The sequence below is a fragment of the Miniopterus schreibersii genome (assembly GCF_964146895.1).
Source record: "Miniopterus schreibersii genome assembly, chromosome: 10".
In the NCBI taxonomy this organism is placed as follows: Eukaryota; Metazoa; Chordata; class Mammalia; order Chiroptera; family Miniopteridae; genus Miniopterus; species Miniopterus schreibersii.
Window position 1 is genome coordinate 39,854,352 of NC_138110.1, and position 20,813 is coordinate 39,875,164.

General features: G+C 41.6%; 1 protein-coding gene across 1 annotated transcript in view; it reads right to left on the reverse strand.

Moving 5' to 3' along the window:
- Window positions 1-2,985, reverse strand: part of MIB1 (MIB E3 ubiquitin protein ligase 1) — a 93,144-nt gene extending 90,159 nt beyond the window's left edge. Inside the window, exon 1 of the mRNA XM_081150092.1 lies at window positions 2,414-2,985. Within this exon, the coding sequence (XP_081006218.1) occupies window positions 2,414-2,642 (229 nt within the window). The 5' untranslated portion in view covers window positions 2,643-2,985. The remainder of the gene's footprint in view (window positions 1-2,413) is intronic.
- Between the last annotated feature and the right edge of the window lie 17,828 nt (window positions 2,986-20,813).

Consider the following 20,813-nt stretch of genomic DNA (forward strand, 5'->3'; position numbering starts at 1 on the left):
GGCTGAATGACACTAAATGCAATGTGTAGTCCTGGATTGGATCCTAGACCAGAAAAAGTACATTAGTGGGGCAACTAGTGAAACCTCAATAAGGTCTGTAGATTAGTTAATAGTGTTGTATCTTTCTGGTTTCAATAGTTGTACTTTATAAGACAATATTTTAGGAATATGACTGAAAGGCAAAAGGGAACTCTCTTTACTAGTTTTGTAATTTTTTGTAAGCCTGAAATTATTTTAGAATTAAACACATTTAATTTTTTTAATTATGTAAATAAATACCATGTACTGTATGTAATAAATATAGCATTTATTAAATCTTCAAAATGTAATATAATGCTAAGGGACATCTATTATTATATATATTTTGAAGAGGGGGGGAAAAAAAGGAAAACAAGGAAAGTGGTATTATAGTCCTGGGGCAAAACCAGAGCCAAGAGTTTGTGATTTGCTCCAGCATTTCATAAGAAGGCTAGCTGTGCTGCATCTAGGAACGCTTTTAAGGTGTTTGCTAAAAGAATAAGTTGAACGATTGCTACACACAACAAATTAAATAATGTGTGGAATAATCTTGTAAATTAAGATTTTCAAACAATTACTTCTGAAAAACACCTGCTTTATATAAAATAATGAAACTATTTATAGGACAGATATACTCCATACTACACAACATTAACATCCATTTAACAAATCGCGGTAGTATAGGATTTGTTACACTTTATCTTTACCCTGGGAAGGTATTTAAACTTCCCTATAAACCTACAATTACTTTTCCCATGATGCCTCCAAATTACTGAGTTGTGGTCAAGCTTTAGCTTGAGCTAACATGATAAAATTTTAAGACTGCACAAAAACAAGTATAGGCCTCATACAGAGTAGCTAGGAATGTAAATTAGTAAAATGTCTTCGGAGGGCAATTAGTCGGTATCTATCAAAATATTAAATATGTGTATCCTTTGATGCAATTCCACTTCAAGTGTACTCAGCACAAATGCACAAGGATACACATACAAGGATTTATTCATTGTATCTTTGTAAATAAGAAGACCTGAAACAACATAAATGCCCATCAAAAAAGCACTAGATAAATAAAATACTGCCTCCAGCCACTGGAATACAATGCAGCTATGAAAGAATATGTGCCAATTAAGAAACAAAAGTGTAGAAGAGAATATAGTTTATTACCATTTTTGCTTAAAGGGCAATATTAATATATATGCTTGCAATGAATAGAGTATTGTGTAAAAATACACAAGAAACGCTAACAATGATTGCCCCTTTTTAAACTGTTGGATCTTTTCTTCTGGTACTGCATATACATCTTTTTCAATGTTTAAAAAACCAGCTAGGAAACACAATTTTATGAATTATCTACTCAAAAACTTGGTTGACTTGTATTCATATCCCTTTTTATTGCTGCTAACGGTAACTATGTACCCACTTCAGGATGATAGGCTTTGTCAGAAGTAGCTTCTTTGTGCATTCTAAAAAGTATCAGATTTTAAATTTGAACTATTTTCTACTGAATACACTATTAAGGATAAACCTATATGAAAATAAACTTGATTAAAATAGACATTTATTTTATATTATGTAAAAAATTCTAGAGTCAGTAACACACAGATCCCTGAAATTTTGTGACTCAAGGGCACTGACTCATTGCTGTGTTAATGGATAAGTCTCTGACAAAACCTTACATATGAAATGAGAAGTTTTTATATATAAAAAAACATATATATACACACACACACAAATATATCAGGTGTTTCCTATGTTTATCTTCCACTTGGAAAAAGTATTCAGCAAAAACAAATGATTCAACAGCTTAGACTGTTTCCCCTCTATTGGTATAACGATATAAAATGAAACAATTTAGATAAAAAAAATCATTCCACAGGGTTCCAAGTAGCAAGTCTTTGGGGCCAGGGGTGGGGGGCAGATATTTCAACAAATCTGAGGTACCAAGGGCCCTTCCGCAATTGCAACCGGTCAACTAAACACCATATGGCAAGGGAAGCCTCCCTTCTGACAGTTATCATTTGGTATCTGATTAATTTCAATGGCTTATGAGACAAGCCTCTCCAGACCCTTCCCTAGAGAAGGGGGAGGAGGGGAACTGTCTGTCGTCTTCCCTGTGCTTTGTGCCTTCCAGGCTAGAAAGCATCCTGGTGATGGTGTTCCCATCATTTCCCTTAGTGATGGGGGAGAGGAGGAGGGGGTCTTCTCTGCAAGTTTTTGTTTATCAGACATTGAACCTAAAATTCCCTTTGACTCTTTCCCTTTCCGCTCACTCCAGACAAGCGCTGCAGGAGTGGCGTTCCACTAAGCCCTTCTCGCAGACCCGCCGCCGGACGCCCACCCCAGCTCGCCCCTTCCCCCACGCGCGCAGGCCCGGCGCCAGGTGGCCATGGCTTACCCGTGGGCGCGCTGTCCAGGATGCGCAGGTCGTAGGCCCCAGAGCAGCGGTAGTTGGCGGCGGTGCCGTTGTCCCACACCACCACCACCTCCTCGGGGCTCTCGAAGCTCCGGACCGTGCCCACATGGCCCTCGCCGCCGTCCTGCTTCCCCCACTTCCAGTCCGGGCCGCGGACTACCCGGGCCCCGACCCCTTCCACCATCACCCGGTTATTCCGAGAGTTACTCATCGGGGCCCGAGCGGTGGGCTCCGCCGCTGCTGCCGCTGCTGCTGCTGCTGCTGCTGCTCCTGCTGCTGCCGCCGCCGCCGCCGCCGCCGCCGGGGGGCCCGTGAGGGAGTTGGGCCCAGGCTGGCTTCTAGGCGCCGGCGGGGGCGGCAGCGAGGCCCGGGGGACGTGGGAATAACTCACGGGGGCGACGGCGCGATCCCCGCCGAGCCCACAGCCACTCCCCAGCCGTCGCCGCCGCCGCCGCGCCCCCCGCACACACTGGAGGCCGGACCGCAGCGGCTCCGAGGCGGCGGCGGCTGGCGGACAGAGGGGAGGGGGCCGTGGGCGGGGACTCCTCCGCTTCCTCCCGGCTCCCCGGCCGGGCTACAGCGACGGCCGCCGGGGAACCACGCTCTCCCCCGGCCGGGAGCAAGGGGAGCACGGGGAGCGCAGGGGGCCGACGGAGGCTTGCCCCGGGGGGACGTCGAGGGCGGCGGGGGGCAGGCTTAACTGCCGGCCTTTTTTCTCCCCCGGCCCCTCGCTCTGGGGTGGTCGCCCGAGGGCCGGGGCCGCCTCGTCCCCCGTGGGCAGCGGTGGTACCTCCCGGCGTCCGGCGAGCGCCCCTGTCCAGCGGCCCCCTTCTCTCAGCCCCCACGCACGCCGCCGCGCTCCGCCCAGCCACAGAGTCCCCGGCTGGCGAGAGCGGCTCCACATCCGGGTACTGACGCACCCAAAGCCGGAGCAGCACCTTCTCTGACTGACTAGGAGAGGGATCCTCAAAAACAGTAGGATGGAAAGGGTTCTGGAGAGTCGCGCGACCGGGGAAAAGAAAGGAGAGGGAAATCGACCCCTAAGCGGCGGTCCAGGGCCTAGTGAGAGTGCGCATGCGCGCGGCGGAGGGGGCGGGCGGGGGGCGGAGGCGGTGTAGACGCCCGGCTATAGCCTCGGCTGATGGAGAGGCGGCTCCTTGCAGTTTGTTTCCTTCCAGTGGTGGGGCGCGCCCAATTAGTTGTGAGGAGAGGGGCGGGGCGAGGAACTCTGGCTGGCGGGCCTGGAGGTGGGGCCGGAGGAAATGAGGGTGCCGGCGCGACCCGGGCTGCTGAAACTGGGTAGTTATGATGAGGTCAGTCTTTCATTAAGTTCTAGGGTTCCTGGGTGTACTAAGTGTGAATTTGGGGTTCCGTGTTGTTTTAGTCTTTTTTAACGGGGCGGAGAATAGGACAGATTATGGCCTAGATTAAAGACAATCTGTATGTACGTGTAAATTGAAAACATTTCAAACTAGAGTGGGTGATTTGAGCAGAAGGGTACTGAATGATGTGTGTGTTGCCCTCGTGCGGAGTCAGGGTGTTAACTAGGCTGCAGACAGCGGAAGCTTCCAGGAAAGTTTACAAGCACCTTGCCCACTCATAACTCCCCCCCCCCCCCCCACCACCACCACATACTTCAACCCCAATAACAAAATACAACTTTGACACGAAAATGAGAGGACTGTAAGAGTGGTGTCTGGCTGCTGTTACTTAAATGACAGTATGATGTGTAGGATTTAAAATCATTTCACAGCCCATCACGGATGCATTGTAAGCATACTGTTGCTTTCCCTAAAAGTCAAGGGAGCGGGGAATATTCCAGCAGAATTGAATATTCAAGTGGAAAGAAAGGAGAGGTAAAATGTAACCAATGAATTATGTAGTGAAATAAATAAAATGTTCTCAATTTTCTCATGTAAACAAAACAGGAAAATACCAATATGGAGTGCTAAAGGCCAAGTAGAGTTAATTTTAGAAACTAAACAGGTAAAATATTTGCTCTAAGCCAACCAAATTTTTGGTAATTTGAAACATTTTCATCCTGGAATTTTTCTTTTCTTTTACATGTTCTTTGTTTTTTTTGGTGTGTTTGTTTTGTTTTGTTTTGTTTTAATTTTATTTTTGTTTAAAATATTACAGATATCCCTTTTTCTCCCCAATGATCCATTCCACCCCATCCCATCCCCCTCCCCAGGCCCTCTCCCCACCATAGTCCCTGTCCTTGGGTTGTACATATATGCATATAAATTCTTTGGTTAGTCTCCCTCCACCCACCTGCCCTCCTCCATCCCTCTGACATTTGTCAGTTTGATCTATGCTTCCATGTCATTGAATCTATTCTGTTCATCAGTTTATTAAGTTCTTTAGATTCCATGGTGTTTTTATCTTCATTGTTAAAAGTATTACAGATGTACCCCCTTTCCCTCCCATTGACCCCCTTCACCCAGCTCCTGCCTTCTCCCCAGACCTTCACCACACTATTGTCTGCGTCCCTGTGTTATGCATATATGCATATAAGTTCTTTAATTAATCTCTTCCCCCCAACCCTTTCATCCTGGAAATTTTTAATGTGCTAGTGCCAGTGTTGCTCAACTGCAACCTAAGTATTCCTGCTCTGCCAACTCTCTTCTCTCTCTGGGATCTTTTCTAGTTTCCTTCTTTCCTTGTTAACCAGTTAAATTGATCACATGAATTAACAAGTTGATGAAAAGATTTTAGAAAAATTATAGCCGCTGCACAAGTTATGCTAGTAATTGACTTTGTAAAGTAAGTTGACTCAACTAAAGGCCAACCAGGATGTTAGACTCTTAATAATACAATCTTGCATTTTACATCAAACACAGTATATTAACAATTGCTTTCACATGTTTAATTGTGTTTCATCTCACCCAAGAATTTTATACTTACTAAGATATAGTCTAATATTTAGATAGGCTTTTATTCTTTTTTTTTAACCTTTATTGATTTATTTACTTATTTTTAACATTTTATCATTTTCTATTTTCAACTACAGTTAACATATTATATTAGTTTCAGGTGTATACTTCAGTGATTAGACATTGTATAACTTAGTAAGTGATCATCCCAATAAATGTGGCACCCATCTGACACCATACATAGTTAATAGAATATTATTGACTATATTCCCTATGCTGTGCTTTACATCCCCATGACTATTCTGTAACAAGCAATTTGTACTTGTTAATCCCTTCACCTTTTAAGCCCATTCCCCAACCCCCCTCCTATCTGGCAACCATCAAAATGAGTCTGTTTCTGTTCTGCTTGTTCACTTATTTTGTATTTAGATTCAATTGTTGATACATAATGTATTTATTGCCATTTTATTCATATTTTTTACCTTTTCCCCTCCTTCTTAAAGAAGACCCTTTAACATTTCATATAATACTGGTTTGATAATGATGAACTTTAGTTTTTTTTCTTGTCTGAGAAGCTCTTTATCTGTCCTTCAATTCTAAATGACAGCTTTGCTGGAGAGTAATCTTGGTTGTAGGTCCTTGCTTTTCATCACTTTGAATATTTCTTGCCACTCCCTTCTGGCCTGCAAAGTTTCTATTGGGAAATCAGCTGACAGTCTTATAGGAGCTCCTTGTAGGTATCTAACTGCTTTTCTCTTGCTGCTTTTAAGATTCTCTCTTTGTCTTTAATTTTTGGCATTTTAATTATGATGATTCTTGGTGTGAGTCTCTTTGGGTTCATCTTGTTTGGAACTATCTGTGCTTCCTGGTCTTGTATGTCTATTCCCTTCACCAAGTTAGGGAACTTTTCTGTTGTTATTTTTTCAAATAGGTTTTCAATTTTTTGCTCCCTCTCTCTTTTCCTCTGGTACCCCCATGATGCGAATGTTGGTACAGTTGAAGGTGTCCCAGAAGCTCCTTACACTATCCTCATATTTTTGGATTATTTTTTTATTTTGCTATGTATTAGGTAGAGCTGTTATGTCTACCAGGCTTGGTGGCACGGCCTAAAGTGGTAGATGTCCTGTAGAGTTCAGTGGCACAGCCTCCTTGGTCACTCAAGCTGTGTACTAGAGGTGCACCACCACCCCCACCACCATGTGACCTGTACACTCTCCTGTTGTAGTTGAGCCTTGATTGCTGTTGGCACATCAATGGGAGGGATTTACCCAGGCCGATTACCTGCAAGGACTGGCTATGACCACTGACTACCAACCTCCAACCACCATGGAGGATCATCTGTGTAGGGGCCTACCACAAAGTGTAGGACTGACTTTAGCAGGGCTCTAGTGCCCGCTGAATCCACTCCTAGAGTGTGTTGCATGCTGAGGTGGTTGGGTGGTGGTGTTTCAACATGGTCTGAAACTGTCCACTGGGTGTGCTGGCTCTGGGGACTCCTGGAAAGTGCAGGCCAAGGTCTGCCACCGCCTGTGTTCTGCCCAGGGCCACCCTGCATAAGCTACAAAACAATCTGCAGATGGCTGCTTGTTGTGCACCTCCAAGCCCAGGGAGGCCAAGCTGTGAACCAAGGCCAGCCACTTCCAGTGCTGCGCCTAAAGCCACTTAGAAGGAGGTACAGGGCTTGCTGAGGCCAGGTGCTGCTTGTTTGAGAGATTTTAGGAAAATCTGAAGCTTGAGTCAAGATAGGCCATTCATATGGCAAAACCACTGGAAACACTTTTGGTGGGACCAAAAGTTGGATGGGACGGGGCTTCAGGGAATCACCAGGGTAGGGCAAACAGTGCCAGCCAGGTTTATGGAGACTCAGATATGGCTCCTGTCAGCTGGCTCTGTGGGGGAAGGGCTTAGAAAAGAAACAGTGGCTTCTGCCAGCACTTCCATCTGGGAGAAAGCTGTCCCTCCAGCTCTTATCCTGATGCCAAACAATTTGGTTCCTCTCTATATGTCTGTGGTGACTTTTTTTTTTTTTGGTCTGTCTCTGGTGACTTTCAACCTGCCTCCCCTGGGCTGGAGCTCAGAAGGTATGAATCCAAGTAAGTCCTTGTGCTGGCCCTTTAAGAGAAACTGCTTTGGGCTCCAGCAGCCTCAGTCTCCCTGCACCTCAATCCCTGCTGGTTTTTACAGCCAGAAGTTATGGGGACTTCTCTTCCTGGCACTGGAACCCTAGGCTGGGGTACTTGTGTAGGGCTGGGACTCCTCACTCCTCTGGTGGGACCTCCACAGCCAAGATACCCCTCCCAATTTTTATCCGCCACATATGGGTGTGGGACCAGCCCATTCTGCGTCACCACTCCTCCTACCAGTCACTATGTGGCTTCCTTAATTCCATAGTTGTAGGACTTCCATTCAGCTCCATTTCAGGTAGTTCTGAATGATGGTTGCTCTATAGTTTAGTTATAATTTTGATGTGGTTGTGGGAGGAGGTGAGTACCATGTTTACCTACGCCACCATCTTGGCCAGAAGTCCTAGGCTTTTTTCCTTAATACCAGAGATTAGGTATAATAACTTTAAATTTTATTTTCTCTTAAAATGAAAAAGGATCTTAAGAGGTGATCTACCCCAGATCTGCCCCAGTGGTTTTCTTTCCTCTTCCCCAAACCCTTTTGTTCTTACCCTGTAAGGAAGTCAGGTAATCTAGATAAAACAGCATAACAAGGCTGTAGTCTTCCCTTCCTCCTACTTTTGCAGGGGCTCTGCAGAAACTCATTAAAACCTCTGGAGTACACTGAGCACAAACATGAAGACCCCAAATTGGCCCAGTCCCCATATTTGATGAGAAAAATGAGGCCAAGACTAAAAGCAACCATCATCATTGTCCCGGATTATGGAGGAAGTTAAGAGGCAGAATCCATCTAATACTGGATATACTTCTATGTGTTAAACACTCTCTTATCCATCTACCCCTTATTAAGTACATTGTAAATTTATAACACTATATGTTGCTAAGACTATTTCAGGGTCCTTAAATTAATATAGCTTGCCAGTGGTCTCTAAATGTTTTTGATCATACATCCTTTCAGTGCAAAATTTTTGAACATGTACTTCCAATATATATACTTATTTTTGTATAAATTACTTATGTACTACCATGTCACATATTGTAAAACATACTCAAAATAGAAATTATAAGAAGATAAGATATAAAATATGTAGAAAATTTTTCATACTTTCTTCCCTTACTCTTCTGCATTTCTAGATGTTTAAATTGGTACTCCCCAAAGTAGACACACCCCAATTTGACCACTGTGTCATACATGTGTCTGTCATGTTTAGAAACTATTCTACACATATGTTTGCTTATCTGCGCACCTGTTCAGAAATATTTAGGGTCATTCAAAACTAGTGAGATTTTTATTTCAAACCATAAGATGAAATCAATAAGTCCTTGCCTCAGAAATGAAGTAGTTTTGCTGTTCACCTATTATTCTACTACTATGAATGAATTTGTGGCTGCTTTACAGTCTACAGAAATGTATAATATTTGGAGAGCAACTTTATGTTAGAGTTATATCTAGCACATACCACTCAGTCACATTACATAGTCTAGAATTCAGCCACATCTCACTGAAATGGAAGAAAAATGTAGCTTAGCTGGCTGCCCAAGAAGAAAAATATGTCATCTAGTGTCCACTTAGAAAAACATAGATCATTCTAAATATTCAAACGGAAGGAATTTAATCCAGCAAATTGTCTGCCAAAGTGCTGGAAGGGCTGCAGAAGCAAAAAGAGATTAATAACTACTGGAAAACACTATCCCCCAGGACCAGAGGAAGAAGAGAAAATGATGTTATTTAGGACCCATGACCACTGTGCCATTGAGGCTACTGATATTGGAACCACTGCTGTTTTGTAGTAAGCTGGGAGCCCAGGCTCACACTAAAGCTGCAGGGGACCAGGAGCCCAAAGTCCCCAACCATTGTCACTGCCACTGCCAAAGTCAGAGCTCCATGAATACAGGGCGCACACACTCTTGCACTGCAACACTGTACCTGCCCTGCCTGAGTAGGAACACAGAAGTTGCCGGAATTTCCGGCAATTTTTGCAAGAAACAAAAATTGTCTTCTCCTCTTGTCAGTTGGCCTCCCGTTAGTATGCCACAAATAACAGGAATAGTTTACCCTGTTGGGTACTCAGCACCATTCTCACCATTCTACCAAACTTAAACTTCCACATAACAAAGAAATAGCATCATGCATCTGCCTAACATGATGCAAATATTCCACTTAAAATGAAGGTACCTTCACCTTCTCTCCCCAAGAAGAGAAAGCATCTGACTACCAGAGCTAGAGTTTTTCTGATTGTATAGATAAAAAATTACTTAAGGTGCCCATCTCTCTTTTTTTTTGGCCCATCTCTTTAATTCACTGTTATTAATAGCCACCACCAGAGAACTGTGGGAGTTAAAACATTCTGACTGCCATTCTGGTCCTAGTAGCTGCATTCACCTAGTCTGTGGTGGTTAAGCACTGACACCTGCCCTATGTTACTCTGGCTTGAGATCAAGGAACCTATTTTAATGGAGAAATCTCCCGCCATCATCCCTGACCTGCAGATGGCAGCCTCAATGAGGTTTTTAAAGATTCTGGTGAACCCTCTCATCAATGCATACGTTAATGTCTTAGTGAAAAGAGTGTTCTCTGGGACAACTTTTCCTGCTCCCAAAGCTTTTGGTTTCCTTCCTTGAAATTATACCGAAGAAATTTTGGTGTCTCAACCTACTAAAAGTAAGCCACCATTAAGTTCTGTTTTCAGTCAGTGGACCTGCTGCATGAGCTACGAATTATATCTGAACACTGATAAGTGCTCCCATGTTGATAAATTCAGTCCAGTCCAATGTTAAGTTCTGTTCTTTGTGTTCTTTTTCAGGCACTTATAGAATCCATTCCTACACATATTCTCATGTCTCTGATGATACAAATTTGCATAATCTTGCAATTGGGGGGCAGGGATATAATCCAGCTTCTCCCAGGTCAGACAAGGAACTGCTTCAGATGAATTTGCTACAGAGTCTTCAATCAAGGGAAGTCTGGTCTGCTCAGACATGGGGAAAATATGTTTTGGTTGGCAAAGAAAGATCATAGGAATGAAATACTACTCTTCAATAAAAACGAATAAACAATGCATATAACAACTTGGATGGATCTCAAGGACATTATCTCAGAGGATTACATACTATATAAGTCTATGTATATAACATTTTGAAGTGACAAAATTATAGTGATAGGTAACAGATCAGTGGTTGCCAGGGGTTAGAGTTGGGGGAAGGGTGTGACTATTAAGGGGAAACACAAGAGTTTGTGGTAAAGGAACAATTTTGAATCCCGACTGTTACAATAGAATCCACACATATGATAAAATTTCATAAAACTATACACCCCCAAAAAAGGAATGGATATAAAAACTGGCAAAATCTGAATATAGGCTGTACCTGAGTTGAAAATATTGTACCAATGTTAGTTTCCTAGTTTTTATAAGGTACTATGGTTATGTAAAATCTTATTGGAGAAAACTGTGCAAAAGGTACATGGGAATTCTATGCATTTTTTGCAACTTTTTATAGTCTTAAACTGTTTTTTAAAAAGAAGTTAGTAAAAAAGAGAAAGAAGAATGTAAGGGGAACATGGGGTTCAAGTTTCTCAGATTTGTCTTAAACTACCCAAATGTCTTCATTTTAAGTCTCGGTGTCCCACTTTTTCCCCTTCTATGCCCCAACATTTACATAGAAGGGATTCTGGGCCCTCAGCGATGTCATTGCACTGATGAGTTAACCTACCCATTTCCTTGCTTCTCTGCTTCTAGACTTCTTTTATATGAGATTATAAATATCCTTCATGTTTAAGTTGTTTTTATTTCCTTCTTATTCAGTTGTTTTTGTAACTTGAAACTGAATGCAACCCTAACTAACTCAAATTCTTGACATAATTAGTACATTAGTTAACAGATTTACTCTAGTGACCCGTCCTCTTCCTTCCTGAAATTATTTTTTCTAAACAATCAAAACAATGTTATATTAGTTGGAAACCTTATTTCAAAGAACAGAAAACTCAAATTGTCTTAACCAAAAGGAAAAAGCTGTTAGATCATATAACTGGAAAACACACACACAACACACACACACAGGTTCTAGGTTAATGTGTACTGACTTAGGAGCTCAAACAGCATGTTTAGGATTCTGGTTTTCTCCAGTTCTCATTTCTGCCTTTCCCTTTCTTGGCTTCCTTTGTAATCACCAAGTGGTCTCAAGCTCCTGGCTTCATTCACCCTTACCGCTAGGCGTTCCTGCAGAAAAAGGGCCCCTACCCCCCAACCCTACCTGCCTCCCACTATCCTTGAATCAAACTCTGAGATCACAATAGGCCTGGGTTTCCTGTCACTCTTCAGTTGGATGTGGTGTCAGCTCTACTCGAAGCTCTCGGTCCAAGAGTGGAAGCAACGAAACCAGTGCCAATGAAAGTGGAATAAATGCTCAAGAAAAAATTGTTTTGGAAAATAAGTACTAATGATAATGTTGGAACATATCTTGCCATGCTTAAACTGAAATTGTTTTTAATTCTGAAACAGATTTAGAGGAAATCATTTGACACTTAAGACAGTGTCAGCCTTTTAAGTAGAAACAATATGGTGGAAAGTGATGAGCACTGAAGTCAGGAGACATTGGTTCTAGCTTAACACTGAGACATACTAGCTCTGTGAGCCTCAGCAAATCACTTAAGTTCTCTGGTCCCGGTTGCCTCATGTGTAAGACAAAGGTGTTAATCATATTTGTACATATAATTGTTCTTGGTTATTTTTTTAATATATTATCATATGCTTAGGTTTGATAAGTGCCAACGGTTGGTGTCAGATGAGTCACAACAAACAATTCTGTGGCCAGATTTGCCAGAAGTGAAAGCATATTGGAGCCATAATTTTTGTCCTGTGTGCCAGGTTGGCTCTTAAAGGCACTCTGCTCATAAGTAGGGGCCGTAGCCCCACACACTCGTGCCTATCAGAACCTGTCTTTGTGAGCTGAGCCACACTTGCATCATCCCCACAAGTTTGTACTGACACCACGGATCCCAACCAACAAGCAGCACTTCTTTGTCTTCCCAAGTTAGATTCAGCAATAATGAGAGCTTAAGTGATGCAACAAGACTCTTGTGAAATTTTAGATTTGTTTTGTTTTGTTCCCCAGGAAGACTTTACAGAGGAATTGTTCCTGTTGGCATGTGATCAGACACTCAACACATAAATTTCCAGCAACTCCTCATGTTACCATGAACTCTTTCGAGTGTTCTCAGGCATTCCATTGCACAAAAGGATGCCAATTGGCAGTGAGTCCAATTATAGTTATTAGTGTCAACTGTACAAACTTTCTTTCTGTGTATTGTTTTTATCTATTTTTAATTTTTTCAATTACAGTTTACATTCAATATTATTTTGTATTAGTTTCAGATGTACAGCATAATGGTTAAACAATCATATACCTTACAAAGTGTTCCCCCTGATATTTCCAGTATCCACCTGGTACCACATATAGTTATTATATTATTTACTATATTTCCTATGCTGTACTTTATATCCCCATGACTATTTTATAGCTACCGATCTGTATTTCTCAATCCCTTGATCCATTTCACCCAGTCCCACAAAACCCATCCCCTGTGGCAACCATCAGTCTTTTCTCTGTAACTATGAGTCAGCTTCTGTTTTGTGTGTTCATTTATATGGTTCTTTAGATTCCTCATATAAGTGAAATCATATGGTATTTGTCTTTCTCTGACTGATTTATTACACTTAGCATAATACCCTCTAGGGTCCATCCATGCTGTTGCAAATGGCAAGATTTTCTCTTTTTTTAATGGGCAAGTAACATTCCATTGTCCAGTCATCTATTGATGGGCACTTGGGTTGTTTCCATAGCTTGGCTATTGTAAATAATGCTGCAGTGAACATAAGGGTGCATATATTCATTTAAATTAGTGTTTTGGAAATACACCCAGAAGTGGAATAGTTGGGTGATAAGAAAGTTCTATTTTTAATTTTTTGAGGAAACTCCATACTGTTTTCCATAGTGGCTGCACCAACCTGCATTCTGCATAACAGTGCACAAAGATTCCCTTTCCTCCACATCCTTGCCAACATTTGTCATTTGTGAACTTGTTGATGATGGCCATTCTGACAGATGTGAGGTGATATCTCACTGTGGTTTTAATTTGCATTTCTCTAATGATTACGGATGTTGAGCATTTTTTCATATGTCATTTGGCCACCTGTATGTCCTCTTTGGAGAAGTGTCTATTCAGGACCTTTGCCCATTTTTAAATTGGATTGTTTATGTTGGTTTTTCTTTTAGTGTTGAGTTGTATGAGTTCTTTATACATTTTGGCTACTAACTCCTTATCAGATGTATCATTAGCAAATATTTTTTCCCTTTCAATGGGCTGTCTTTTCCTTTTGTTGATGGTTTCCTTAGCTGTGCAAACCTTTTTAGTTTGATGTAGTCCAAGTTGTTTGTTTTTTCTTTTGTTTCCTTGCCCAAGGACACATATAAGAAAAACTATTGCTAAAACAAATGTCCGGATAGTACTGCCTATGTCTTCTTCTAGGAGTTTTATGGTTTCAAGTCTTATATTTAAGTCTTTAATCCATTTTGAGTTTATTCTTGTATATGGTGTAAGAAAGTAGTCTAGTTTCATTTTTTTGCATGTACCTGTCCAATTTCCCCAACACCATTTACTGAATAAACTGCCTTTACCCTATTGTATGTTCTTGCCTCCTTCGTCAAATATTAATTTACCGTATAGGCACAGGTTTATTTCTGGGTTCTCTATTCTGCTCCATTGGTCTATATGTCTGTTTTTATGCTAGTACCATGCTGTTTTGATTACTATGGCCTTGTAGTATAGTTTGATATCAGACAGTGTGATTCCTCCAACTTTGTTATTATTTCTCAAGATTGCTGTGGCTATTCAGGGTCTTTTTTGTGGGTTTATATAAAATTTTAGATTATTTGTTCTAGTTCTGTGAAATATGCCATTGGTATTTTTTATAGGAATTGCGTTGAATCTATAGATTGCTTTGGGTAGTATGGACTATTTAACAATGTTAATTCTTCCTATTGATAAGCATGGTATATGCTCCTGTTTATATGTATCTTCAGTTTCTTTCTTCAGTGTTCTATAATTTTCCAAGTATAAGTCTTTTACCTCCTTGGTTAAATTTATTCCTAGGCCCGGCCGGGCGTGGCTCAGCGGTTGAGCATTGACCTGCGATCCAGGCGATCGGGGTTCGATTCCTGGTCAGGGCACATGCCCAGGTTGTGGGCTTGATCAATGACTCTCTCATCATTGATGTTTCTCTCTCTCTCTCTCTCTCTCTCTCTCTCCTTTCCTCTCTTTGAAATCAATAAAGATATATTTTTTTAAAAAATTTATTCCTAGGGTGTGTGTTTTTATGCAATTATAAATGGGATTGTTTTCTTAGTTTCACTTTCTGACAGTTCGTTATTGGTGTATAAAAATGCTACATATTTCTGAATATTTATTTTGTATCCTGCTACCTTACTGAATTCATTTATCAGTTCTACTAGTTTTTTTGGTGCATCTTTAGGGTTCTCTACATACAGTATCATGTCATCCGCAAATAACGACAGTTTACTTCTTCCTTTGCAATTTGGATGCCTTTTATTTCTTCTTCTTGTCTGATTGCTGCAGCTAAGACTTCCAGTACTGTGTTGAATAAGAGTGGTGAAAGTGGACATCTTCATCTTGTTCCTGATCTTAAGAAAAATGCTTTTAGTTTTTCCCCAATGAGTATGATGTCAGCTGTGGGTTTGTCACATATGGCCTTTACTATGTTGAGATATGTTCCCTCTATTCTCACTTTACTGAAAATTTTTATCATAAATCGGCGCTGGATTTTGTCAAATGCTTTTCTGAATATATTGCTATAATCATATGACTTTTATCCTTTTTTTGTTTATTTGGCATATTGTGTTAATTGGTTTGTGGATCCCAGGATAAATCCAACTTGATCGTGGTGTATGATCTTTTTAATGTATTGCTCAATCTGGTTTGCTAATATTTTATTGAGGATTTTTGTGTCTGTGTTCATCATGGATATTGTCCTATAATTTTCTTTTTTTGTAGTGTCTTTACCTGGTTTTGGAATTAGGATAATGCTGGCCTTGTAAAATGAGCTTAGTTTTCCTTCCTCTTGAATTTTGTGGAATAGTTTGAGATGAATAGGTGTTCTTTTTTTTTTTAACTTAATTTATTGGGGCACATGTTTCAAGGGTACAACTCATAAAACATGATCTGCACACTGCATCATGCACCCATTGCCCCAAGTAAAGTCTCTTTCCATCCCCATTTCTTCCCTTTTCCCACCTCCACCTATGCTCCAACACCCCTTTCCCTCTGGCTATCACAAAATTGTTATCTCTGACAATGTGTTGTGTGTGTGTGTGTGTTTTGCTTAATCCCTTCACCTTTTTTCATCCAGTCCTTCAACACCCCTCCCCTCTGACAGCTGTCAGTCTATTCCATGCATCTGTTTCTATTTTGTTCATCAGTTTATTTTATTCATTAGATTCTACATATAAGTGAGATCAGGTGGTATTTATCTTTCCCTGACTGGCTTATTTCATTTAGCATAAGCATCTCCAGTTCCATCCATGCTGTCCCAAAAGGTAAGATTTCCTTCTCTCTTTTTTTTAACAGTCAAATGGTATTTTATTGTGTAAATGTACCACAGCTTTTTATCCAGTCAGCTACTGATGGGCACTTGGGCTCTTTCCAAATCTTGGCTATTATAAACAAAACAATCCACAGTTTGTGGCTGCCTCTCCTGGGCCTGCGTGTGTGTGGGAAGGGCCAAGCTGTGCAGCAAGGCCAGCTTTCACCAGACCAAGCCCAGGGACAGGTCAGCAAAAGGCCCAAGGCACTGCAAGATCCATTTCCACCTACTTCCACTGTCTGTTAGGTTCATCACTGAAAGATCCTCTGGTACTATATGGGAGCTGCCTGAGGTAGGTTCTCAGTGAGTCACCAGGTAGGGGCAAGCGGTGTACACCAGATTGATACAGGTTGAAACTCAGTGTCAGTGCTGGGTGTGAGGCGACTCAGCAAAATCCCAGGGTACACCAAAACTAGCTGCCACCCACTGAGTGTCTGCAGACCTTTGTGGTGGGGCAAGGTCTCAGGGAGTTGCCTGGGGAAGGCCAGCAGAGTATATGAGGCCCAAATAGGCCAAGATTTGACCATGTGAAGGGAGGCCTCTGCAGTAGTTGCGCGTGCAAGGGAAAATGCCCCATGTCCTAGAGCCACACAACTTAGTTTGTCCCAGGTTCTGCCCAGACCTCCTGGAAAGCCTGAGCTTAGCAATGTAGGGTGAGCAGGAGTTGGGAGGGTGGGGCTAGTAGATTTCCTCTGAGGTGGCGGCTCTGGTCAGGCATATGGGAACATGAGGGGAATGGCTTCTACCCCAGAGCCACACAACTCTGTCTCTGACACCCCTGAGTCTGCCTGGCCCTCTATACCCCAGGCCCAAGCAGCTGACTCCTCCACAGGGCATGAGCTCTACAAGTGGGGCGACAGGGAGTCTGGAGGGTAGGGCTCTTGCATTCCCCCAGGCTGATGCCATATTGAGGGGAGTACTTAACCCAAGAATTATGGCATCTGCAATGTGGGAGAGGGACTTAGCACAGAGACCCTAGCAGCTAACCCTTCAGCTCTCTTCCCAGAGGCGTACAAACCAGTCTCTCTTCACATAATTCTAGTTTACTCTGAGCCACTCTCCCTCTGCTGGGGCCCAGGGTAAGTGGCTGCAAATGAGATTTTGTGTGCTGACCTTTAAGAGGGTGCCTAGGTTTCCTCCTGTCTTTCCCTGGCAGACAGAATTCCTACTGATTTTCACAGCCAGATGTTAGGTGGGCTCCTCTTCCTGGCTCTAGTGCTCTGGGCTGGGGATGCCAACATGGAGTTTAGACCTCATGCTCCTCAGGGGAAACCTTTGTAGCTGAGATACCTTTCTGGGTGAAGGGCCATCTCTTTTTGGTTCTCCACCCTTCCTACTGTCTCGACCTGTCTTCTTCTGTAAATCCTTGGTTATAAGTCTTCTGTTCAGTTGGTCTTCAGTTGGTTATTCAGGTTGGTGGTTCTTTATTTTAATTGTAATTTCAGTTTGGTTCTAGGAGGAAATGAGTATAACTTCTACCTACTCTGCTGCCATCTTGGATTCCCACAAACTTTCTTTTCTCTGTTATTTCTCTACCTCCAAGATCTACCACAGCTATAACATTTCACTGGAATATTCTTTCAGGAAGATGAAAAAGTTCTAGAGATGAATGGTGGTCGTGGTTGCATATGATTCTGAATGTAGCTAATGCCACTAAACTATAGACTTAAAAATGGTTAAAAATAATAAATTTTATGTATGTTTTGCCACAATAAAAAAAACACACAAGAATTACAATATGATCCAGCAATTTCACTGCTAGGTATATACCCAAAAAAATTGAAAGCAGGCAGTTAAACAGATGTTTGTATGACCATGTTCATTGCAGCATTATTCACAATAGCCAAAAGGAGGAAACAACCCAAGTGCTTATCAGCAGGTGAATGGATAAACAAAATGTGGTATATACATTTGAATATTATTTAGTAATAAAAAGAAGTGATGTTCTGATGCTATAACTTGGATGAACCTTAAAGATATTATATGTGAAACATGCCAGACAAAAAAAGATAAATATTGTATGATTCCACTTCTATGAGGTACCTATAATAGTCAATTTCATAGAGATGGCAATTATATTAGAGACTACCAGAGGGATTGGTGGAAGGCAATGGAAAATTATTGCTCAATAGTTAGAGAATTTCTCTTTGGGGAAATGAAAAACTTTGGGAAGTAAAAGTGTGATGGTTGCACAACATTATGTATGTAATTAATGTCACTGGATTTTACACTTAAAAATAGTTAAAGTGTCTGGCCAGGCATGGCTCAGGGATTGAGCATTGACCTACGATCTAGAAGATCACAGTTTGATTCCTGGCCAGGGCACAGTCCCAGGTGGCAGGCTCAATCCCCATTGGGGGGCATGCAGGAGGCAGCTGATCAATGACTCATCGTTGATGTTTCTATCTCTCTCCAGCCCTCTTCCCTCCTCTCTCTGAAATCAATAAAGGTATATTTTTTTTTAAATGGTTGAAGTGACAAATTTTCTTATATGTATTTTACCAGTTTTTAAAAATTCATGATGTAATATACTAAAAACTACTGAATTGTACACTTAAAACAAATGAATTATATGGTATGTGAATTATACCTCAGTAAAGTGGTTTTTAAAAATAAGACAGCCCTGGCCAGGTGGCTCAGTTGGTTGTAGTGTCATCCCATACACCAAAAGTTTGTGAGTTTGATTCCCAGTCAGGGCACATACCTAGGTTGTGGGTTTGCTCCCCAGTTGAAGCATGTATGGGAGGCAACCGATTGATGTTACTCTCTCACACTGATGTTTCACTATCTCTCTCCCTTCATCACTCTTTAAAAATCAATAATATAAATAAATATTTTAAAAAGCTACAGACTCTGACCTTCAGGCACTCCAGCTCTGTCAGATTTGCTGACCAACCATGTAACCAGGATGGCACACACCAGACCATCACTTGACCAGTTTCAAGGTCTTTATCAGAATAGACTGTGTTGGCCTGTACAAAGAGAACTTTTCAACCCTATCCCCATAATCTCTGTATTCTGCTTTTGTTCTCCCTCCTTATAAAAACCTCTGCCTGCAATGAGATGTTAATATGGGCTTTGGGACAAGAGTCCCCCATCTTCTTGGGTGACCAGCACTTGAATAAACCTTTTTCCTTTTCCACCAGCACCTGTCTCAAGAGTTTGGCTTTCATTGCAGCAGGCAGTAGAACCTGGGTCCAGTTAGATTCCTACAACCACATCAAAATTATAACTAAACTACAGAACAGCCATCATCCAAAAACAACTGAAATTTAGCCCAACGTAAGTCCTACAACTGAAGATATAAAAAAGAAGCAACATTGAGACTGGCAGGAGGGGCAGAGCTTAGAACGGTCTGGTCCCACACCCACATATGGCAGATAAAAATTGAGAGGTATATCTTAGCTGTAGAGGTCCCCCCTGAGGAGCAAGGGGTCTCAGCCCATACCAAGGGCCCCAGCCCAGGGTTCCAGTGCCAGGAAGAGAAGGCCCCATAACTTCTGGCTATAAAAACCAGCATGCCCTGGCCAGTTTGACTCAGTGGTTAGAGCATCAGCCTACAGACTGAAGGTTCTTGAGTTTGATTCCAGTCAAGGGTACGTACCTCAGTTGCAGGCTCAATTCCCAGCACAACAAAATGAAAAAAAGAATTTTTAAAAAATGAAGATAGTGTAAGGAGCCTCTGGGACAGCTTCATGGGTGCCAACATTTGCATCATCGGGGTGCCAGAGGAGAAGAGAAAGAGAGCAAGAAATTGAAAACCTATTTGAAAAAGTGACAGAAAACTTCCCTAACCTGGTGAAGGAAATAGACATACAATTCCAAGAAGTATAGACAGTCCCAAACAAGATGAGCCCAAAAAGGTCCACACAAAGACACATCATAATTAAAATGCAAAAGGTTAAAGAGAGAATCTTAAAAGCAGCAAGAGAAAAGCAGTTAGATACCTACAAGGAGCTCCCATAAGACTCTCAGCTGATTTCCCAGTAGAAACTTTGCAGGCCAGAAGGGAGTGGCAAGAAATATTCAAAGTGATGAAAAGCAAGGATCTACAGCCAAGATTACTCTCCAGCAAAGCTGTCATTTAGAATTGAAGGACATATAAAGAGCTTCCAAACAATAAAAAGCTAAAGGAGCTCATCACTACCAAACCAGTATTACATGAAATGTTAAAGGGTCTTCTTTAAGAAGAAGGGAGGGAAAGGATCAAAATTATGAAAAATAAAATGGCAATAACTGTCTATCAGCAATTGGCTCTAAACAAAATAAACATTCAGAACAGAAGCAGACTCATAGATACAGAGAACATTTTGACAGTTGGGAGGGGAGTTGGGGAATGGGCTTAAAAGATGAAAGGATTAAGAAGTACAAATTGATAGTTACAGATTAGTCATGGGGATGTAAAGTACAGCATAGGAAATATAGCCTAAATATTCTAATAACTATGTATGGTATCAGATGAGTACAAGATTTATTGGGATGGTCACTTGTTAAGTTATACAGTGTCTAATCACTGGGGTATACACCTGAAACTAGTATGTCAACTGTAATTGAAAAATTAAAAATGATTTAAATAAAGAAAATTCATTTTCTTGAAGCTGTATAACTCATGGCGCCTTTTTTCTTAAAGGCCAGCAGAAGAGAGAGTCTCTCTGACTTCTTCCATGTCTGACCTCTGTGCCCTCTTTTAAAGGGCTCACCCGACTAGGTCATGCATATCCAGGAC